A 21,359-nucleotide genomic window follows, 5' to 3' on the forward strand; every position below is an offset into this window, starting at 1 on the left:
TTGATGTGTACAACACAGATTGACATAAATTGACCAAGCACTTTGGATGAAGATAACCCACCTGATGATTGAGTTGTCCTCACCAAGGGTCACCACGGTGGCTTCTGTGGCTTGGAGAGACATGAGTTTGGCAAGGGCTTCTGAGGTTTTGCTCTAAGAAATAACCAGAATGTAAAACAAGAACTATCATAAACTGACCCCTGCAGGAAAAGTCTACCTCCCTAACACAGCACACCAAAGGGCTCTCCTGGTCGATGGGAAGGACACACTGCGCATCAACACAGCCATGTCATTGCCACACTGAATGCACAAAGGCCACAGTTCAATTAATTACATTTCAGACTGAAAAAATAATACCAATCTACCCACTGATAGTTTTCTTTTAGGTTCAAGCCCATTTCTTTCAGGGCCAGGGCCCCATTCATTTATAAGATATATTAAAATGCTGAGTACAATGCGGGTTACTTAAAATGGCATGACCCATTTTTAATAACCTGCATTTGTGGAAATGCGGATTTCTAGACTAATAAGTAGTATACTCAGCTATGTACTAAGAGACGGTATGACCTCTGACCTGAAATCCAGGGTTCTTTCCATGACACAATGCACCGAACAAAGGTTTTAATAATTAACCAGATTAGCTGGGATTTCAGAAGTAGCAACCAATTTGGAGATTAGTGATCAAAGCACCTAATTATATGTAGGTTTCACATTTCTTTTAAGTCTTGCTCTAATTGTGTATAGTTAGTAATTCTAAACATGGTGTTCAGATGTATTAAGATTTGTATTACTGAAGGAAGGGTTTCTTGTAACATAAAGCTGCACTCACCTTTGCCACGTGTTCCAGCCACCGCCCCAGGGCAATGAACACAAAGAGCATGGGGGGAGTGTCAAAGAATGTCACGGGGCTCCTCTCGGCCTTCTCCGCAATGGCCACCACCAGGATGACCAGAGAGTAGGCATAGGCAATGCTGGTGGCCAGCACGATGAGCACATCCATGTTGGCTGCTCCGTGTCTCAGAGATTTGTAGGCCTGAACGTAGAAGTACCACCCACCGAGGAACTGAAAGACAGATGAAGGGCTGGCTGAAACAAGCAGGACACAGTGTTCAAGGAGCAAAGGGAGGCCCAGAGGCCCCTTGAGCTGGCAAATACTCTAGGCTCACCCACAATTTTGATGTTATTTTTTCCTCTATAAGCCATGTTTTTGAAATATATTTCCTAACTCAGAGGACTAATGGCCACAGGAATGGATAATCAGGGCATGGGAGACCTTCAAAACTCAGAGTACACAACCTAAATGCCCATGGTGACAATGGTAAAATAAATCACACTTCATTTATGCTGTGGCGAATACTATGTAGTCCCTACGGAGAATGTGTTAGATCTATAAACCACCAGAGTGAAAGATGTACACGATTAAATGGAAAAGGCAGTTATAAATCACTACATTTAATATGATGGGTCTGCCTTACATGAACATGTATACACACATACATTACATACGTAAATATTACCTATATGGATAAAAGATACACAACCAACTAGTAATAATAATAAGGTGACCTTGGGGAATGGCACTGGGCTGGAGGCAGGGTGCCAGCAATGAAAATATATCTTCTTCTTTTCTCTTTATACTTCAATGTGGCTTGAATTGTTTACAATAAATGTATATTACATTTGGAATTAAAAAGAAAATACAGGAAAAAATACACAAATTCAGCCTACAAAGACTTGCCCCTTGATAGTCCTAAACATTTTGATATTAAGTCAGCAGTTTTACTTTATAACCCAAAATATATGGAGGCCACACTTCCTAATAGAAACACGGCCAGTTCCTTAATATTGCCCCCTAGAAGTTCCCTGAGGCCCGTCTCTTTTAAATTATAATTTCCTCAGAACCACATTTCTGCCTCTCAAGATAAGACGTTAGAGAGAAGCTTGAGCTACACAGTGATCTAACTGCTGCTTCTAACAACGAAGGTAAATTAAGCTAAACGAAAAGCAAACTGAAGACAACTGGTTCACCAATCCTTGCAGCAAGGTGGTTGCTCTGTCAGTCAAATGTCAATCATCTGCAATCAACAGTGAAACTGACAGAGAAACAAGATTCTTATAAGTCCTCTGTGGTAGAGGACACCCGCTGCTGGACATAAGATGGAAAAAAACAGCAGTGGGCCAGGGTAGTTCAGGAAAGCTGCAATAAAGTGCTGGTCATGCACAAGCATGAAAGGCAGAGGTTTGACCCTTTTCCTGATACGCACCTGGACAAAAGTACACAAGATAAAGAAGACGAGATTTAGAATCGACAATCCTGGAATGATGTTGTGATCCAGGGCCATAGACCCGTGGTGTTCGTTGCTGGGTATTAACATATAGATCATTAAACCCACAACAGGAATGCCAAACACCAGGCTGCACAGGAAAGATTTCTTCCACCTGGAAAGCAATGAGCAATACCGACAGATCAGGTACCGCCTGCCACTTGGATTATGGCTGGGCCTCTACTGAGAACTCAGCTTAAGACTTGCCTTTGTCACATATGTGGGGCAAAATGAAAGGGCTAAAATGAAAGAAAAGCTCTCTCCCTGACACAGGCCATCTGAGGGAGCACCTAAAGGTCTAAACTTCACTGCAAGGACATTCCTGAGATGTTTAGAACCAGCCCATGCCTGCCTTTGGCTGACGACGTGTTACCTCCAACCTACAGGTGAGGCTACCGAGGCCCAGAAGCTGAGAATCCAGCCCAAGAGACTTAACATCTCTGTCTATGGCTGCCTACACTCTTTATTCAAAATGTAATCTTATGCAAACTCCCAAGAAAAAATAGATAAAAGTAACCTTTTATTAGTATTAACTTACTTAGACATTTACTTTTAAAACTATCTACACTAATAAAAGAAACATGCAAACTGACCATCCCTCTGCTACGCCCACCAGTCAATCACGAGCAAGTATGCAAATTAACCCAACAAAGATGGCAGCGGCCACGGAGCTGGAGCGAGCAGGAGGCTTGGGTTGCCCCGGTGACAAAGGAAGCCAAGCTTCCCGCCTGCCCTGGCCTCCACTCAAGGAGGCGCTGGATAAAAAAAAGAAAGAAGGGGCTGGAATCCTGAGTCACTGGGGGGGCATGGCCAGCCTGAATATGGCCCTCAGCTCCTTACCTAGGCTGGCCACACCCCCATGGGGTGAGGGTCCCCGCTGGTGGGCTTGGCCAGCCTGCAAACAGCCATCAGCCCCTCACCCAGGCTGGCCAGGCACCCCAGCAGGGACCCCCACCCTGAAGAGAGTGTGGCCAGCCTGAAAACAGCCCTCAGCCCCTCACTCAGGCTGGCCATGTTCCCATGGGGTGAGGGTCCCCGCTGGGGGGCATGGCCAACCTGCAAACAGCCATCAGCCCCTCACCCAGGCTGGCCAGGCACCCCAGCGGGAACCCCCACCCTGAAGGGAGTGTGGCCAGCTTGAAAACATGGGGGCGTGGCTGGCCTGCAAACCACCACAGGCCCCATGCCCCAAGGGGACCCCCACCCTTATCCGGGACACCCTTCAGGGCAAACCAGCCAGCCCCCACCCGTGCACCAGGCCTCTATCTATACTAATAAAAGAGTAATATGCTAATTAGACTGGGAGACCTTCCAGGAGACCTTCCGGACATTCTTCTGGACAAGGCCATGGTGGCGGGCCAAGGTAGAGGCGGTTAGAGGCCAAGAGAGGAGGGCAGTTGTGGGTGATCAGGCCAGGATGGGATGGCAGTTGTGGGTGATCAGGCTGGTGGGGGGGGGGGGCTGTTGGGGGTGATCAGGCTGGTGGGGGGGGGGCTGTTGGGAGTGAGCAGACAAGCAGGGGGGCCAGTTGGGGGCGAGCAGGCCATCAGTGGGGGTTAGTTGGAGGTGATCAGGACAGGGGGGGGTGGGGGCAGTTTGGAGTGAGCAGGCCAGCAGGGAGGCAGTTGGGGGCAAGCAGGCCAGTGGGGAGGGAAATGAGGGCGAGCATGCCAGCAGGGGGGGCAGTTGGGGGTGAGCAGGCTGGCAGGGGGGGCAGTAGGGGCGAGCACACTGGCATGGGGGGCAGTTGGGAGTGATCAGGCTGGCAGGGGGGGGGGCATTTGGGGGCAAGCAGGCCAGTGGCGGGGGGCAGTTGGGGCAAGCAGGCCAGCAGGCAGAGTGGTTAGGGGCAATCAGACAGGCAGGCAGGTGAGCGGTTAGGAGCCAGCAGTCCCGGATTGCGAGAGGGATGTCCGACTGCCGGTTTAGGCCCAATCCCTATCAACCGGCAGTAGGACATCCTTTGAGGGGTCCCAGAGTGCAGCGAGTGCAGGCCGGGCTGAGGGACACCTGCCCCGCCTGTGCACCGAATTTCGTGCACCGGGCCATTAGTACTTAAAATAGCTGGGGAGAACAGTGAAGCTGTCTTGTTGAACACTGAAATTTGAAACGGGGGTTGGTCATCAGTGACAGCTATGGTTTCACATTAGCTTTAGCGTCCATGAAATTCTAACCAAATGGTTGTTGGAACTGATGCACCTTAATTGAAAACCAATGCCTATGAGATTCAAGTCTCATCTCCTCAGGAGGCCACCCAAGACCCCAAGAATTAGCCCCTCACTGGCTTTTCAGATGCCTCTCCTGCCAGCCCTCTGCTGCAGGCCAACCAACCACAGGAAACCACCTAAGAGTCCCTGAAGTTCCCCTGCCACTGTGCCCCTAGAACACCCTCACTTCCACACCCACTCCCTCAGCCTGGGGAACATCCACTCATTCTTTGAGGCCCAGATCTGCTTCTTGGCTTCCAGACTTCTCAGAACTCACTTGAATCATCACTCATCCACTCTTTCCCAGCCAGGGAATGGGCACCTCAAAGGTAGGGACATTCTATTCATCCCCTACACCTAGCACAGTGTCCTGCATATGACAGTGGCCTTGTTTATTGAATATGTGAACATCTGAAACAATGAATGAACTCAGATCTCCTGCTTCCCAGGCTATTTCCTTTCCAATTGGCTATGATTCTTGTCCTTGGATCACAGTTCTAGAACCCATTCAAATAAATTATCAAAATACTGTGAAATAAAAAATCCATGCTCCCTTCCTTCCAACTTAAGTGCTGTCCTTGTCCAGCTGGTGTGGCTGAGTGACTGAGCGTCAACCTAGAAACCAGGAGGTCACACTTCGATTCCTGGCCAGGGCACATGCCTAGGTTGTGGGCTCCATCCCCGGTAGGGGGCATGCAAGAGGCAGCTGATCAATGATTCTCTCATTATGTTATTTCTGTCTCTCTCCCCCTTCTCCTTTCCTCTCTGAAATCAATAAAAAATATTTAAAAAACAAAAAAAGTGTTGTCCCATCTGGTAGCCACCAATCATAGGTGGCTATTTAAATTAAAATTAGTTAAATTAAAGGAAATTTAAACTTCGGTTCCCCAGTCATATTAGTTGCATTTTGAGTACTCAGTAGCTTAGCTAGTGGCTACCATAATGGGCAGAGCAGATATAGAACGTTTCTGTCACAGCAGAAAGGTCTGGTGAACAGCACTAGAGGTTTAACATAACAAGGGTAAAGGCATCCAATCCAAGCGGATAACACTGTGGGAAATCAGGGAAGCAGGGACACTAAGAAGCACAGAATAAGGCAGGGTCACGCCCAGGGAGAGGGAAGCAAGAGCTTCAGTTGACCTTTTCTGTTCTACCTACTGCTTTATTTCCATCTTGTGGTCCAAGTGATGAGCGTTGGGGTTTCTCGGGGATGGGGAAGCATGAAAGCCGATTTCCTTATTATTAAAAGAGACGGGTGGGGGAAACAAAGAGAAAGGCATTTGGTTAAAACATGCATTGGTAGAAAGCATTTTACATCTTTTGATATTAGAAAGCTAATCTAAAATTGCCTTAGAGAAATGTACTGTTTTTTCCTCCCACAACTTTACCCAAATCACTTTATGAATCCTGTCAGAGGACCCACACCATCTACGCTTAGAGGCTGCAGCATCCCAAGGAGATGGCTTCAGATGGCAATTCCTGTTCCTTCTGTCAACAAAGGCAGCAGGCTCTGGAGATAATATCAGTGTGCCCCAAACTGATCAGTGTTGAGTTGTAAACTCAGAATTTCTGAGTTAAGGAATCCCAAATACAGAGTGGTCAGCTGCTTTCATTCTCTGCATGAGGAAACTGAGGGTCAGGGAGGTTAAACACTCTGTCCAAAGGCATGGCATTATCAGAATACCCAGATCCAGTGCTCACTTCTCCAGGCTCTCAACACAGGCCTCTTCACTCGGAGCAGACCTTGGCTACTTCAGTATCTGCAAGCTGTCACTTGATTGAGACCAGAGACCGCACCTCATTCCGATGCTGTCTTCAGGGATTAACCCAAACATTTCCTTTGCTGCCTCTCTTCTTTGCCCTCTCTGCCTTATTTGATCTGATCACTAATGTCTCTAATATCCTTTAGAAATACAAACAGAAAAAGCTGTCAGGAAATGTTCTGTCAGCTAACACAAAATAAAGAAGGGCTCCACAACTCTGGCACTGGGATTTCACGCAAAAATTAAAGCTATGGTGGGAGACAGAGCATCTAAGACAATCTGAAGACAAATTCTTACACAACTAATACCACCCGAATTATACTAGGAAAAGATGCCCCAGAATCACAAGAATGGAGGCCAGACACTGGCAGTCTACCTCAAGTAAGGGCAAAGAGGGGGGCCATGCCAAACTTAGAGAACACCGTGGAGGCCAGCGAGGGCATTATACAAGAGAAGGATACTGAGCCATGTTCAAAGTACCACCTTGACTCTCCCTACTACTTAGTATATCAGTCTGACTTCTTAGCCAAGTCAATGCCATATCACAGACCTGTAGTGTGGTAGAAATAGAAAGGCTGGTAAGAGCTGGGTTTGAAAGACAGTCCTGCAACCTTTAGCTGGGCATCAGTGAACAAAGTACTTAGCCCCTCTTGGGATCTTTCCTCATCTGATAATGAAGCTGTGTTGTCTGTCTCTGAGTGTGAGGCACTGTCCAGCAGTGCAGAGTGACAGTATTATTTGCATATCAAAAAGCTCTGCCAAGCCATTCAACAGACATCTCTCTTCAAACACATGCATGCAGCACACACACAGTGAAAAGTATAGACAAAATTAAACCTGCTACAAGATGTTTCATTTCATAAGAAAGTTCCTAAGAGTAGTTTCTGCTAAACTTCATTTACTTTCACCATTAGTTGTTACAAGTTAATCTTGTTTGGTTTTGACTGTCATAACCCATTAAGATCACCACTAATGCTCTTCCTCTTATGGTGCAGTATAATATAGACCTTAAGAAGGAAATGGTATGTCTGTGGACAAACTGAGTGGAACAGAGAGGTAGGGAGTGTGTGAAAAGTATTCTAATTGATTTTCCAAAGGAGAAATTACCAAAATCTCCCATTATAAAGCAGGCCTAGCATAGTGGCAAATGCATATAATTCTTTCAAATATCAACATTTCTTTAATCTATAGATACTTGGTACAGACATAAATCATACCTAAATAGTATACTTAGGTGATTTAACCCCATGTACCAGGTATCTTGGCAATATTGGTGTTTCTCAGGGAATATCTGAAATTAAAACAATAACATCTTTTTTTCTCCAACATTCTTGTCCATTCACTGCTTTTCCTCTTAGAATATCTGATATTCACTTAACTTCAGTTTATTTTGTAATGATTCAGTTTATTTCCATTGAAAAGTTGAAGGATTTTAGGTGACCTTTTAGCTATATTCTCTCTCTCTCTCTCTCTCTCTCTCTCTCTCTCTCTCAATGGGTATAAATTAGTTTTTTAAAAGATGGAATAATTTTTTAAATGACTGACTTACCTCAATAATTCTGACAATATCCCTCGGACCTATAATTTCAGGATCAAACTTCACATGGGCTTTGCTGGTTGCAAGGGCCACGGAGGCATGGGTGATGCCATTCGTCCTCATGAGTTTGGACTCTATGTTGTGAACACAGGAAGCGCAGGTCATCCCAGTGATCTGCAGCACAAGATGACAAAAATCCTGCTGATCCAGAATAAAGAGGCACACAGGCAGCCACGAGCTTCTGAGCCTCCCCGCCTCCCACAGCACCCTCCCCAAGACTCTGCATTCCCACCTTCAAACCCTGTGAGCAACATCTTCACCCCGATCTTTCACCCGGGGGCATCAAGAATAGAAACAGTGGTTCTTCCCCAACTCTGGTACAGGAGACATAGCCACTCTACTAAGCAGATGGCAAATGACAGAAGCGGCTCTGACAACTATGGGCTTTCATCAGCCAAGTACACTCTGTCTCAGTCATCTCACCAGCAACACCAGAATAATAGCGCATGCACCTTCTCTGCCTCAAACTGATAAGGATGTGCAACTCTACAAAATCCTCTGAGCTCTTGAAATACTCTCTATGGTCCCGAGTGTTGCTGGCATCTGGTCTGCAGCTGTGGGTAAGAATGTCAATAGCACATTATCAAAGGAGAAAATGATTTAGAAATTGAGTGATCGAGTTGATGGGATTTGAGGTAGTCCCAGAGAATGGATAGGGTATTTCCAGGTGAAAGTAAGAATTATCACAAAAAGAGAAGCATGGGGAAATACAAAAGGCAGGGCAGCACGTGGTGTTCTGGCAACCACCAATAGTCAGCGCTGGCAGGGCACAGGATATGCAATGGAGAGGAAGCCTGCCATGTTGGCTGGGACCACATGAAGATCTCGAGCACCCAACTAAAAAGGGTTGCTAAGCCCTGGCCGGGTGCTCAGTGGTTAGAGTGTTGGCCCGCGGACTGAAGGATCATAGGTTCGATTCTGGTCAAGGGCATATACCTTGGTTACAGGCTCAATCCCCGGCCCCTGGTGGGGCACGTGTGGAGGCAACCAATTGATGTATGTCTGTCACATCGATGTTTCTCTCTGTGTCTCTCCCCCTCTCTTCCATTCTAATTAAAAAATCAATGGGAAAAATATCCTCAGGTGAAGATTAACAAAAAATAAAATAAAATAAAAATAAAAAGGGTTGCTAAGCCAGTACTTGATGGAAAGTCATGGAAGGATGGGAAGTCATGGAGAGGTAATGAGTACTGGAATGAGACTAGAGCTGCACTTTGAAATCTGGATCAGTAATCCAAGAATCAAGTATTAGAAGAGATGGAAGAGTCCCATGTAGAATCAGGGGAAAAGGAGAAGCAAGCTCATCTGTAATGGGATGGAAGGAAAAGGAGGAAAGGGAGGACCATCACACAGACAAGAAGCTTACTGGCTGGCAGGTGGCTATGCAAATAGAATTTTATAAAGTGTACAAATATTTCAACGTTGCTTCTAAGCTCTTGTTTTACTTTTATAGTAGTAATAGGTAACACTTATTGCACACTTGCAACTTGCCAGGCACTCCCCTAGGCACTATCCTGCTCACATCAACCCTACAAGGTAGAACTCAGTAACCCTAGCACTAGGAGGTTTAGGAATGTGTCCAGTCACACACCAGTGAGTGGCAGAGCTGGAGCATGGCTCTGCACTCTGCAGCAAGCATCAGGAGGTGATCTCACAGACCAGGGAAGACACATCCCTGCAGCGAGAGCCTGAATTCAAGCCCCGTGCAAGCTCTGCCGCTCTGCCACGCCCTGCTGTGTATCTTGACTTGAGAAACAGGAATGAGACATTCCGTCCCTGTAATATGTAGAAGGCAAACGAGATAATTCACTCCTCCAAGTATCAGTGGACAGCATTTCCCAGAATACCATTACATACAAACATAAAATGTCTGAACATGTGATGATAAAAACATTGCTCAAAAAAGTTTCACCTTTTCCAACAATATTCTTGGTTCAGATTTTTCCACACCATAGTGGTCTGAGCAGGGTGTCTGCTTGAGCCGTAATCCAGTGAGTATCACCCTTTCCCACTCAACACACATGGGAGGCCCATCCAAAGCAAAGACTTCACTCAACGAAGAACACCACTTATCAGCAGGTCAAAGTGCCATTCGTGTCCTTAGTACTTATTCTTCAAACATTTACTTACCATTAGGCAGTGACTAAACACAGGAAGGAAGTAAAAGATTCTTTTACCTAAGTAAAACAGCATTACTCAATTCCTTGTGCATTTTTTCTATGTCTGCTTTATTTACACAAAACGAGGTTTGTACGTAAGTGCTTGTAAACATAGCATTTTCAAAATAGTAGACATACCTGTTGTTTTCAAACATTTGTTGACACATGCAGCCGGCAACAATGGACAGAAAACACCCCCCCCCCCCCACCACCACCACCCTACCCCTGCCACCATGACCACACTGGGAACAGCAACTATACTTGGCCTTCACCCAGACTGAGCACTTCAGGACAAGCCTATCACCAGTTACCTTCTGGATGCCCCTGTGCCCACTACAAGCCCCCTCCATCTGTAATGACACTGGCTACAGTGCTGATTCACCTCCTCTAGCTTCAAGACACCGCGGATATTCTAGTTTCCTCTATTCAGGCTGTATGGAGTGTTCCTCTTCAACTCCCTCCAACCACCAACTCGGGACAGTCGCCATTTTAATTAAATTCATCTTCCTCCAATACTCGCACCATCTCCTCCTCCTTCTAATAGCCTGAATGTACCCAGTGGGATTCACTCCTGTGACTTTCTGACGTAACAAACATTCCTTCACAAAATGAAGAGGTCCTGTTGGCTTCAATACAAAATAATACAAAGAAAACAACAGCAAACTTGATATAAGCAAGATGGAGAAAGCTGACTGATCACATTTGCAGGTTGTCAGAGGCCTGCCACCCGCTAGCCCCAGCTCCAGCTCAGTCACTGTACTTACGATCAGCTCAATGTCGCCATCGGAACCTGTGTAGTCTTCCATTACTGCTGCCCCAAAGCCCAAGTCCTGGATGAGCTGAGCTATCTCGAGTGGCTGGATGACTTCTGGATTGTACTTAACCTCTGCCTTTCCGGCCATCAAGGCAACCAGCACGGAGAGAATACCTGAAACCATCAAGCTACAGCTGTAACACTCTAGGCAAGGTCTCTGGGTGTTCAACATAACCTAGAAAAACAACAACAAGAAACCATCTGCCCCTGAAGTCTCTGGAACAGTGATTCCCAAACTTGGCCTGCGCATTAGGACCGCTTGGGGAGCTTTTAACTACCATCATGCCTGGCTCTTAACCCAGGCCAATTAAATCAGAATCTGCAGGTGAGTGCGAGGCATCTTTTTCAAAGCTCCCCAGGTGATTCTAATGTATAGCCAAGAGTGTGAACCACTGTTCTAGAACAATATTTTTCATACTTTAATGGGCATATGAATCACTTTGAAGACCTTATTAAACTACAGATTCTGGTTCAGTGGGTCTGGGGTAGTGTCTGAGGTTCTGCAGGTCAGCCAGCTCCCAGGTGATACTCATTCTGCTGGCCCAGGGGACCACTCCAAGTCAGGCTCTAGAATACGCTGATGGGTGCAAGCATCTCAAAGCAAGGGATCTAGTCTGCAGCCAGCAACTACTGTTACAGTAAAGAAATACTTTTTCTTCAGTCACTTTCATATAAAGAAAAATAATTTTCAAAACTGGTTTTCCATACATTTTTTCAGTTTCTGATCATTCCAAGAAGTGAAAAAGAAATCCCATGGACTATCTTGCTAATAACACTATTGTGTTAGTTTAAGGGGGAAAAGGTATATTGATATAGATGAAAGCAATGATGTGCTTTAAGAATGCCATAAGGGACCTCACCAGTGTTCCCAGTGGTTAGATCATCATCCTGAGCACCAAAGGGTCATGGGTTTGATTGCTGGTCAAGAGTAGGTACCTGGGTTGCAGGTTTGCTCCCCACCCCCTGTTGGGGTGCATGCGGGAGGCAACTGATCAATGTGTCTCTCTCAGCAACTATTGATGTGTCTCTCTCACGTCAATGTTTCTCCCCCTCCCTCCCTTCCTTCTTCGCTCCCTCCCACTCTTGCTCCCTTCCACTCTCTCTGAAAAGCAATAGAAAAAAATCCTTGGGTAAGGATTAACAACAACAAAAAAGAATGCCATAAAGGATAAAAATAAGGGATTCAAGTCAGGAACAGAAACAGGCATTGTGAGATCCAGGTTAATTTTATGGGCAGCCTTTCTGTGGATGACAAAGGAAGTCCCTTTAACACCTCAATTTGGACAAGGTCATTCTAAAGCTCCAGGGAGCTAAAAGAGGCTAGACAAAGTGTCATCCTAATTTAGGGTTGACTCTAAGGGCCAGGGAGACACATCAGAGAGACACATGAAACCACTGGAATGAGGAAAGGGAAAATTTTTCTAACTCTGGTGGCATGGGAGGGTCATGGGTAAAATATTTTCCAAACAAAAAATTGTTGCACTTTCAGGTTTAAGAGAATATTGAAAATGTAGTTTGGAAGACAAGACTTTGGCAAATCCACAGCACTCTATAGTTTACAGGGACAAAAAAATGAAATATTTGAAATTGGAACTTCACAAAATACAGGCTATTTATTCACTTGATACTAAGAGGTTGATGGAATTGGAGGAGAAAGATAAGGATACTAGAAGGACAAGCCAATTGAGAGGCTACCAATGGAATGTGCCATGACCTCTAAACTGGAATTCCCATAGTTAACTTATTCAGACACATTTATCTCAAATTAAATACCTCTTAAAGAACAGATGCCAACTGCCCACGAACATTAGATAAACATCTATACTATCACATAATGAATTTGCTACCAGATTATCAGGGCCACTGATAAATGCAAACAGTGGAGACTGAATTCAGTGTTGGACAGTCCAGATGCAGCATCCCCAGTGGAACATGGGTGGGCATAGTCTCTTACCGGCTTTTTTCTGCAGGTTTCTCTCTATGTTAGACACACAGGAAGCACAGGTCATGCCTGTGATCTGTAAAAAGCACTTTTTTGGTGTCACTGTTGTGGAGTCTTGTGGGGACTTTGCTGAGAGGCCAGAGCTGTGGATTTTAGGGGGGTCCCCAGCATGGCAAGCCACTCTCTGTACAGAAACAGGCATGCCCGTTGTAGTTTGTGCTGTGGAATTCGCCACACTGTGCTCTCCAACATGGTTGCCAGGATAGTCTACTGGAATAAAATGTCAGAAATCATCAAATTAGAACAAATAGTTGAGATTTTCTTCACAGCAGGAGGTCAAGCCTGACAATCTACCTAATAAAAGAGTAACATGCTAATTGACCGTACATTCGCAACGCCCACCAGCCAATCAGGAGTATGCAAATTAACCCAACAAAGATGGTGGGTTAATTTGCGTACATGGGCGCCAAGCAGCTGGGGGTCTGAGCAGCGTGGAAAGGCAGAAAGGCGGCTCCAACCCAGAGCGAAGGTGGTGCCGGCAACCAGGGAAAGGAAGGCCCATTCTGGCACAAGTCTTCGTGCATCGGGCTTCTAGTATTCAGATAAAAGCTTGGAGAGGTTACATTGGTTGGCCTTTTCATCACTTTCTCCCTTAGGCACACAATTACAGACACATGAAATATGCCGATACTTGAAGAATGAAATGGTCTGGCTAAATGAATGCTCTAATTAGATAAGGATAACAATAAGAACTCACCAGGCACTCTGCTAAACATGTGTGACATCCTTTAATCTTAAAATAGCTATGTGATAAATACTACTATTATTCCCATTTTATAGATAAAGAAATGAGTTACACGAAATTAAATAATTTGACCCAAACCCCTCAGGTTGTAATAGTGAAGCTAGCTTTGAACCAGGTCTGTTTAACTATAGGCTCTGTTCCTTTAACTGTTATTACATTCTAGTTAGCAGAGGTTTGCTCCCTCCCCATGAGAAAGAATCAAAATGATCCAAAACATTTTACTGAGTTGTCTGTCTTTTTCTTATTGTTTGCAGAAGTCCTATATATTCTGGACATGAATCCTTTGTCAGTGGATTGAACTACATATATCTGCTCTCAGTCTATAGTTTGTGTTTTCACTCTCATCTAATGGTGTCTCTTTTGATAAAAGAAGTCCTTAATTTAATGAAGCCCAACTTATCAATCAATCAGGCCTATGATATACTTCAAATTAACATTTATACATGTATGAGGTGATAGTCAAGGTTAATTTCTTTCCACTAGGATATCCTATTGATCTGGCCCCATATACTGAAAAGACCATCCTTTCCCCCACTAAATTACAAGGATTTGGGGGAGCTATTGTTCTTTCTTCCACAAATGTATATACCGATGTAACTGATTTTGTCAAACAGATAAAAATACAGAACGTTTTCATCCAGAAAGTCACATGATTTTGATGACACAAAATAGCTATGATGTAGAAAAGATAATTACATCATCTAATGATGAAATTCCATTTGAAAATCCACTGCTGCAGAAGATAAAAGTTGGCATTAACCTGTATTGACAACAGACCATGAATTTTAAGTTTCCCTTCTGAATAAATCTCACATCTTAGAATGTTTTGCTCATTTTCTGAAATGTGCTCAAATTATTTATATTCACTTTAAGAGTCCAGTTGTAAATAAAATAAAAATAAAAAAAGAGTCCAGTTGATCGACACTTTCAGCACCTTCATGGAAGACCCTCAGTAATCTGGCCTTCCAGGATCCCTACCATGCTGCAAAGACATCACCTCACCCACCAGCACAGTTTACTCTCCTAGACTTTATCATTGTTCAAAATGACTCTACCCCTGCAGTCTCAAACTCACAAATTCTATTCTATGGCCACCTCTTAACACTCCACCTCCCGTACCCATCGACCCTCCTGTCCAACCTCTTCCTATTTTCGCTGTACATCAGCTGTCCTCTGGATTCACCTGCCTTCTATCCAAATATTGTGGTCAACAATCTCCATAATTTTCATGCTATTATAGAGCACATCATACCCTTACTAACCTACAATTTACACATTGTTATTTTCAACATTGAGGTCTGACTCAACTAAATTCTGGGCTTCTGAGCTTGCTAAAGAAAGTTAAAATAAGTTAACAAAAACCCAAACAAGTTTATGCTACTGGAACTTTTATTAACCTATGTGGACACCACGGGTGAACATATAAATTGAATAGGCTTTCTGGATGATTACTTGGCAATATGTATTATTAAGATCAGTTCCTCTAACTGCTTGGTACTTAGTAGAGATACAATAAATATTTGTGATGGAATTAAATAATGTTTATACCTTGTGACCCAGCATTTGCACTTTCAGATATTTAATAAAGTATGTATACAAAGATTTAGCCTCAAAGATGCCCATCAGTATTATTTACAATCACCTGCACACAAAATAGATGGGAACAGTCTAAGAGAACTCTGACTAAGTTATGGTACATCCATATGATGGAACACTATGCAGACATAAGAATGGAGCTTACAAGGATGATTATGATAAATTGCAGAGAAAAAAAGATATTACAAAACTATGTCTAATACAAACCTACATATTTCTAAATATAAATTATATATGCTTTGGGAAAAGTCTACAAGACCATATATGAACTGAAGTGAACCATGTGGACTTTGAGGGAAGAGAATTCCAGACAGAGAGGACAGCAACAACAAGCCAAACATGAGGACTCCAAAGGGGTCAGAAAGGTAATGTGTGAGGAAGGGGGCTTCTAGATCACCATAAGCCTTATGGCATAAGGGCTCCTCCTCTTACAATATGAGAAGGGAGAGTTTTGGAGCATCAGCAGAATAATAGGATCTCTGTGAATGCTGGGCAGGGAAAACACTACAAGGAGGAAAATCAGGAAATAGAGGCACCAGTTCAGAGCCTCTTGCAAGATCTGGGAGACAGATAATGGTGGTGTGGACCAGGATGCTGACCTGTACAACCTTATACCCAAGCTTCATCTAAGCCAGACTGCTTTCAAGACATACCTGGGGACTCCTCCCTGTGGGCCTATGCTTATGTCTCCTCTGCCCAGTGTGCCAGATGAAATCCTATCCATTCTGATATCCTATCTAAGCCCTCCTCCAACACTACCTCTACCATCAAGTCTCTGGGAGCCCCACAACCAGATGCTGGATTTTCTCCTTTACCAATACCTTACCTGTTGCAATTATTCTAAACCTTCCTTGGATGATGGGTCTCTGTGATCTGCTACCCCACAGGAACCACACACAGGCAGGTACTAGACTCTGAGTACTTCATGGCAGCTAGCACAGTGCCTGAGACCCAGAAGATCCTCAACACATGCTGGTACGAGAGAACCGTGCCAAAAAAATGGCATTACATATTTACAACAGTGAGGGGAATATATTATACCTAACAGATGACTTTTCCTCACACTATATTCATATATCCATTCATCTGTCCATCAATTTATTCATTCATTCAAAAAATAGTTACCAGGTAAATAAGTGAACAGATGCAGAGCTGCCTTCTAGATAAAAACCAGGTCTAGATAAAAACCAGTCAAATTATAACTGCAGAAACCTTAATTTCTTTAATCTGGCCTTTTATTTCTACTTTTCCCTTGACTCAACTGGCCTCACCCAGCACCCTGACTCAACCACCTCCCTCTCCCTTGCTTAATCATTAAGCCCTCAGGACAATGAGGTTCTGGTCAGCATCCAGTAGTCTTTTTTTTGAGAAGATAAAGGATCTGTGTTTATTTCCGGGCCTCTGAGCAGGGTGGTCACCCCAAGCGTTACTTCTAGGATGCTGCGTCAGAGCACAGGGAACAGAACAAAGAACCAGCCAAGAAGAAAAGGAGAAAAGAAACGAAATGCCTGAGTTAATGTGCACTTTGGGGCTTCTGCTTTCTGTTTACCCGACAAGCAACACTACCCCTTGTCCGACAGCCTGCACCGACGTTGGCCTCTTGGTTCTGAACCCGTTGAAATCGGCTGCACCTTCTGTGAGAGGCGGTCCTCCCTGGCAGGGCCTGCTACTGGAAAGCACAGCCGAAAGCCTGAGTGTGGGCGCGCGCACCCGGTGAGCTCCATGGGAGCAATGCCCGCCTCTCCAGGGAGCCTTTGGTGAGTTCCAGGACCTGGTAGATATCCAGCGCTTCGCCCTGGGGAATCCCGTATCTCCTTTCCATCCCAGTCGGGTTGGAGGGCGTTTTACAATCCATGGTCACTTCCTTCCTGAGACACCGGTCAATGTCGACGGCACTGAAAAAGGCGACTGACTGGGGCAGGTCATTGAGGCCCAGCTTGTAGGCAAACATGCACCTGGTCAGCAGGTTGCTGAGCATCCAGTAGTCTTAGAAACAAGGTCCTGGGTCTATTGACTATAGAGAAAGTTTTCAATCCAACTAAAGACAATATCTTGGCCTCAGTTGTGTTTTAGTTCCTGACCCAGGAAAGCGGAAAGATCTCACAGGACAATTCCTTGCGAAGTTGGACGGAGCAACTCCATAGCTGACATTAGGACCAAATGCAACAATGAATTACCCTGGCACCAACCAATCAGAAGAGACCACAACTCTAATTCCTTTAGTCACTATGACTAATGATCTTTTCCCTATATAATCCATCCCCTGGAAGCCATCGGGGAGCCAGGTCATTGAGCACGAGCTACCTGTGACTTGGGGCATGGCACTATCTCCTTAATAAATCCTTACTTTCTTGGCTGCAAACTCCTGTTCATGTTTTATTGGCCTTTGATGTGTGCACTTTTGATGTGTGCAGGCAAATGGACCCTTTCAGTCTAATAACAAAATAAAATGGCTGAAATTCAAAGCCTGTCACTTGCCTATGTGCTCTCACAGACCTTCCCTTCCTGCCCTCCGCTTCATTATCAAGGGTTCTGACCCCTGCAAACCACTTACCCGGCTTTCTTGTCAACTAGTTTCTGATTAAATTTGGCACACAGGAGGTAAAAAGTGGGAAATGATAGTACAGAAAGGGGGGAAATAAAAGTGTTTCCCATCTGTCTATTACGATCCCAGCTCCTGGCTCTAGCCTTTCTTTTTTTGTTGTTAATCCTCACCTTGAGGATATTTTTTTTTCCTTGAGGGTATTTTTTCCATTGATTTTTAGAGAGAGTGGAAGGGATGGGAGAGAGAGAGAAACATCGATGTGAGAGAGACACATTGATTGGTTGCCTCCTGCATGTACCTGGACCAGAGCTGGGGATCAATCCTACAACTTGGGTACATGCCCTTGACTGGTTATCAAACCGGAGACCCTTCAGTTTGCAGGCTGACACTCTAACCACTTAGCAACACTGGCCAGGGCCTGGCTATAGCCTTTCCCTTCTTAGTTTCAATAGCACCAGTTGCCACCAGGCAACCTCGACCTTGGGCTCTTATAATGCCCTCTTCCTTCAGACCCACCTGCCTGGAGGTGGTGGCTTCTGCTAGTGCTAATCTAGGGTTTCCTTCCTATTCTGTTTGGTTTTTCAGCTAAAATCTCTGTAAATAATTCCCTGGATTAAAGCCCACAATTGAGCTACCCTGTGACCCTGCTGGTCACAGCCCATTATTTTCTTTCTCTTTCATTTCCTTCACAAATACCTACTTCGTGCTGGGTGCTACTGAGTCAAAGAAGAAACAAATCACATGGTTTGAAAAGTGCCCTCAAGGGGTTCCCAATCAATCTAGAATGAATAATCAAATACAAATGATGCCTTTTTAACATTTAAGTGGCTATAAGGGGTAGTCACAGCATATTTACAGTTTATCCTAAACTAAGATTGACAGGTAAAATACAGAATGTCCAGCTAAATTTGAATTTCAGAAAAAACATGAATAATCTTTTAGTATAAGTATGTCCCATGCAGTATTTGGGACATACTTATACTAAAAAAAAATTTGTTATTTATCTGAAAGTCAAATTTAACTAAGTGTCCTATATTTCTTATTTGGTAAATCTGATATCCTAAATACCTCTTGGGATAAACATAACTCTTATAACTCTGGCCAAGAAAAATCACTGGGGTTTTTTTCTTTTAGGTTTAATTTAATCCAAATTTCTTTATATTGCCAATAACCTGATTCCACTGTTGAAAGACCTTAAATTTCACAGAGATATAGCAGATGATGGCTTCATACTATATTGCTCACCTTTTGAGTACAGGATTTACTGTTCTTTTGTGTTTTCCTTATTGATTTTTATTTTAAATAAATAAACAAAAACCCACCTCCTTCCTGAAACTTGGTACAAAAACAAAGTACAGATGAGGCCAAGTCAGTCCACCTGACTTACCCACTCCTTTTAAGATGTGTGTGTGCAGTAAAGTATCACACAGAGCAAACTTTACAGGGAGAAATTCTCTATCTCAGTGGCGGTCAGAAAATGGATGTGGGAAACTCAAATGCAGCTGGCCCTGAGTATGGTCAGTGGGCTTTGCCCACAAGTTCTGCTTTGGGATGAGCATGAAGCTCCAGCCAGAGGCTGAGAAACTGTCCACATCCAAGTTCACCCTGCATTTGCACTGACATACAGGGCGTGTATCTTGGAATCTAAAGAGTAAAAACATTACCACTCACATAGCTGTCTCTCACAGAATGTCCCACACTCCCTCCTTATCTTCAGCCTCTCTCAACCACCCCTCCCTATCTTCTACTCCACTCTGACCCATCCAGGCCTAAGCTACTGGAGGTCTGCACCTCCCTGCCACCATGCAGGCAGTGAGCAACTCCAACTGATGGTCTCCTCTTAGTTAAACCTTAGCCTCTCTGGACCCTCTTCCTTTATTTCCAGGACTCTTCCCTCTTCTCATGTCACTCGCCGGCAAGATCCTCCTCCTATAGGTACCATCACCCCCATCCCCCTATTCCTTCCACACCAGTGCCATCACATTCCTCCTCTGCTCCTTCCCTTCTCACACTCACTCTTCAGGCCCTCTGTCATCTCTGGCTCCAATCACTCAAATCTGCATTTCCAGCCCCACTCTCCCAAAAATTCGGGCCTCATAAGCCCAGCCACACTCCAGCATCTACCTCAGCTGGGGCTCATCCCAGGCTCTCCCTTTCCTCCCTAGCCTGCCCCCATCACACATACCCTTAATCTGACACCAAGCTTGGCAGATCTGACCTGAGTGTCTTCCAAATCCATCTCTTGCTCTCCAGTCCACATCATTTCTCACCCAGCCTCTTATGTGGTCTCACTGCCTCAACCCCCACTGTACCCTGACACTGACTGGTCCCCTAAAACATAATCTGGTCTGTACTTCCTCTGATTAAAATCTTCTGGTGACTCCCCTTGCCGTTATAATAAAGTCTAAACTCAACTTGACATGCAGGGCCTATTTGAGGTGGCCCAGCCACCGTCCACCACCCTCTGTGAGTCCTCACACTCAGGCCACTCTCCTCTTCTCTGCAGCTTCCCCAACATACTGTGCTGCCTCTCAGGCCTTCAGACCACTGTCCAGGCTGCTTTGTCCCTGGTCACTTCCCCACCCCTCCTGCCCCAACCCAGTCCCCTGCCCCTCACTGGCTCACTGCCACTCACTCTCCCAGAGGAGACCTGCCTAAGCTGGGAGCTTGGCTCAGGTGCCCCTTGCCTGGGCTTGCACAGGACTTGTCCCGTTACACTGCAAGGGTTCCCTCCTCTCAGAACCCTTCTTACTACAACATAAGCTCTCAGGAGAAGCCATGTGGCACTCATCCAGTAGCCTACAACTCACACAATCCTGGTGTATGATAGAAATTATGCTATATTTGCTGGGCTCTTATGTAAGGAAAATGAAAAATCAGCAAGTGACCAGTCAATGAGAAGAGGGGGAGAGCAGGGATGCCACAACCCTGGAAACTCTGTTTAGTGAGGTTGACATCAAGGTATGTGGACCCTTTGTGCTTTTGCAGAAAATTTCACCACACCCATCTTCTCACAGCCATCAAAGGGGGCAAAGGAAATCATCCTTAAGTCCTTCCCTTACTTCCCACTTTCAAGAGAATGGGCTCTGGGTGGTGAGACTAATATTACGTTATTTTTATGATTTTATTCTGTTTAGCAGAGAAATCTTCAGGGAGAATGATGATGATTCCTTTGGTCAGAGAAAGACCTGATATTCCTACTGTACTCTTTTTAAAAGCCAAGGTGCCTCAGTGATTGAGCATCAATTTATGAACCAGGAGGTCACAGTTCAATTCCCAATCAGGCACACACCTGGGTTGTGGGATCAATCCCCAGTGGGGGGCATGCAGGAGGCAGCCAATCAATGATTCTCTCTCATCATTGATGTTTCTATCTCTCTCTCCCTCTCCCTTCCTCTCTGAAATCTATAAAAATATATTTTTAAAAACAAAACAAAACAAACAAAAACAGAATCAGGGTTCTGTTCAGAAAAAAAGACAAGAATCCAAGGACCTCAGCATTTTAGTCCCAGCTACACAAGAGGCAAAAATCTAAATAATCACTTGGAAATTCTATTCCCTCTATCCTGAAAAACTTCACACACAAGGGAAAGTTGCAGAATTCTGT

At 44.7% G+C, this 21,359-nt stretch overlaps 1 protein-coding gene across 3 annotated transcripts in view; it reads right to left on the reverse strand.

Annotated features, from left to right (window-relative positions):
- ATP7B (ATPase copper transporting beta) overlaps positions 1–21,359 on the reverse strand; it is a 97,996-nt gene that overhangs the window by 25,554 nt on the left and 51,083 nt on the right. For 2 of the 3 annotated variants that reach the window (XM_080662338.1, XM_080662340.1), the window contains exons 4-10: positions 12,819–13,076; positions 10,815–10,978; positions 7,844–8,005; positions 5,690–5,766; positions 2,265–2,439; positions 830–1,063; positions 62–153 (exon numbers count right to left, since the gene is read on the reverse strand). In XM_080662338.1, coding sequence (XP_080518464.1) covers positions 62–153; positions 830–1,063; positions 2,265–2,439; positions 5,690–5,766; positions 7,844–8,005; positions 10,815–10,978; positions 12,819–13,076 — 1,162 coding nt within the window. The remainder of the gene's footprint in view (positions 1–61; positions 154–829; positions 1,064–2,264; positions 2,440–5,689; positions 5,767–7,843; positions 8,006–10,814; positions 10,979–12,818; positions 13,077–21,359) is intronic. The other variant, XM_080662339.1, reaches the window with a different exon arrangement.

Source organism: Plecotus auritus (assembly GCF_963455305.1).
Source record: "Plecotus auritus genome assembly, chromosome: 3".
Lineage (NCBI taxonomy): Eukaryota > Metazoa > Chordata > Mammalia > Chiroptera > Vespertilionidae > Plecotus > Plecotus auritus.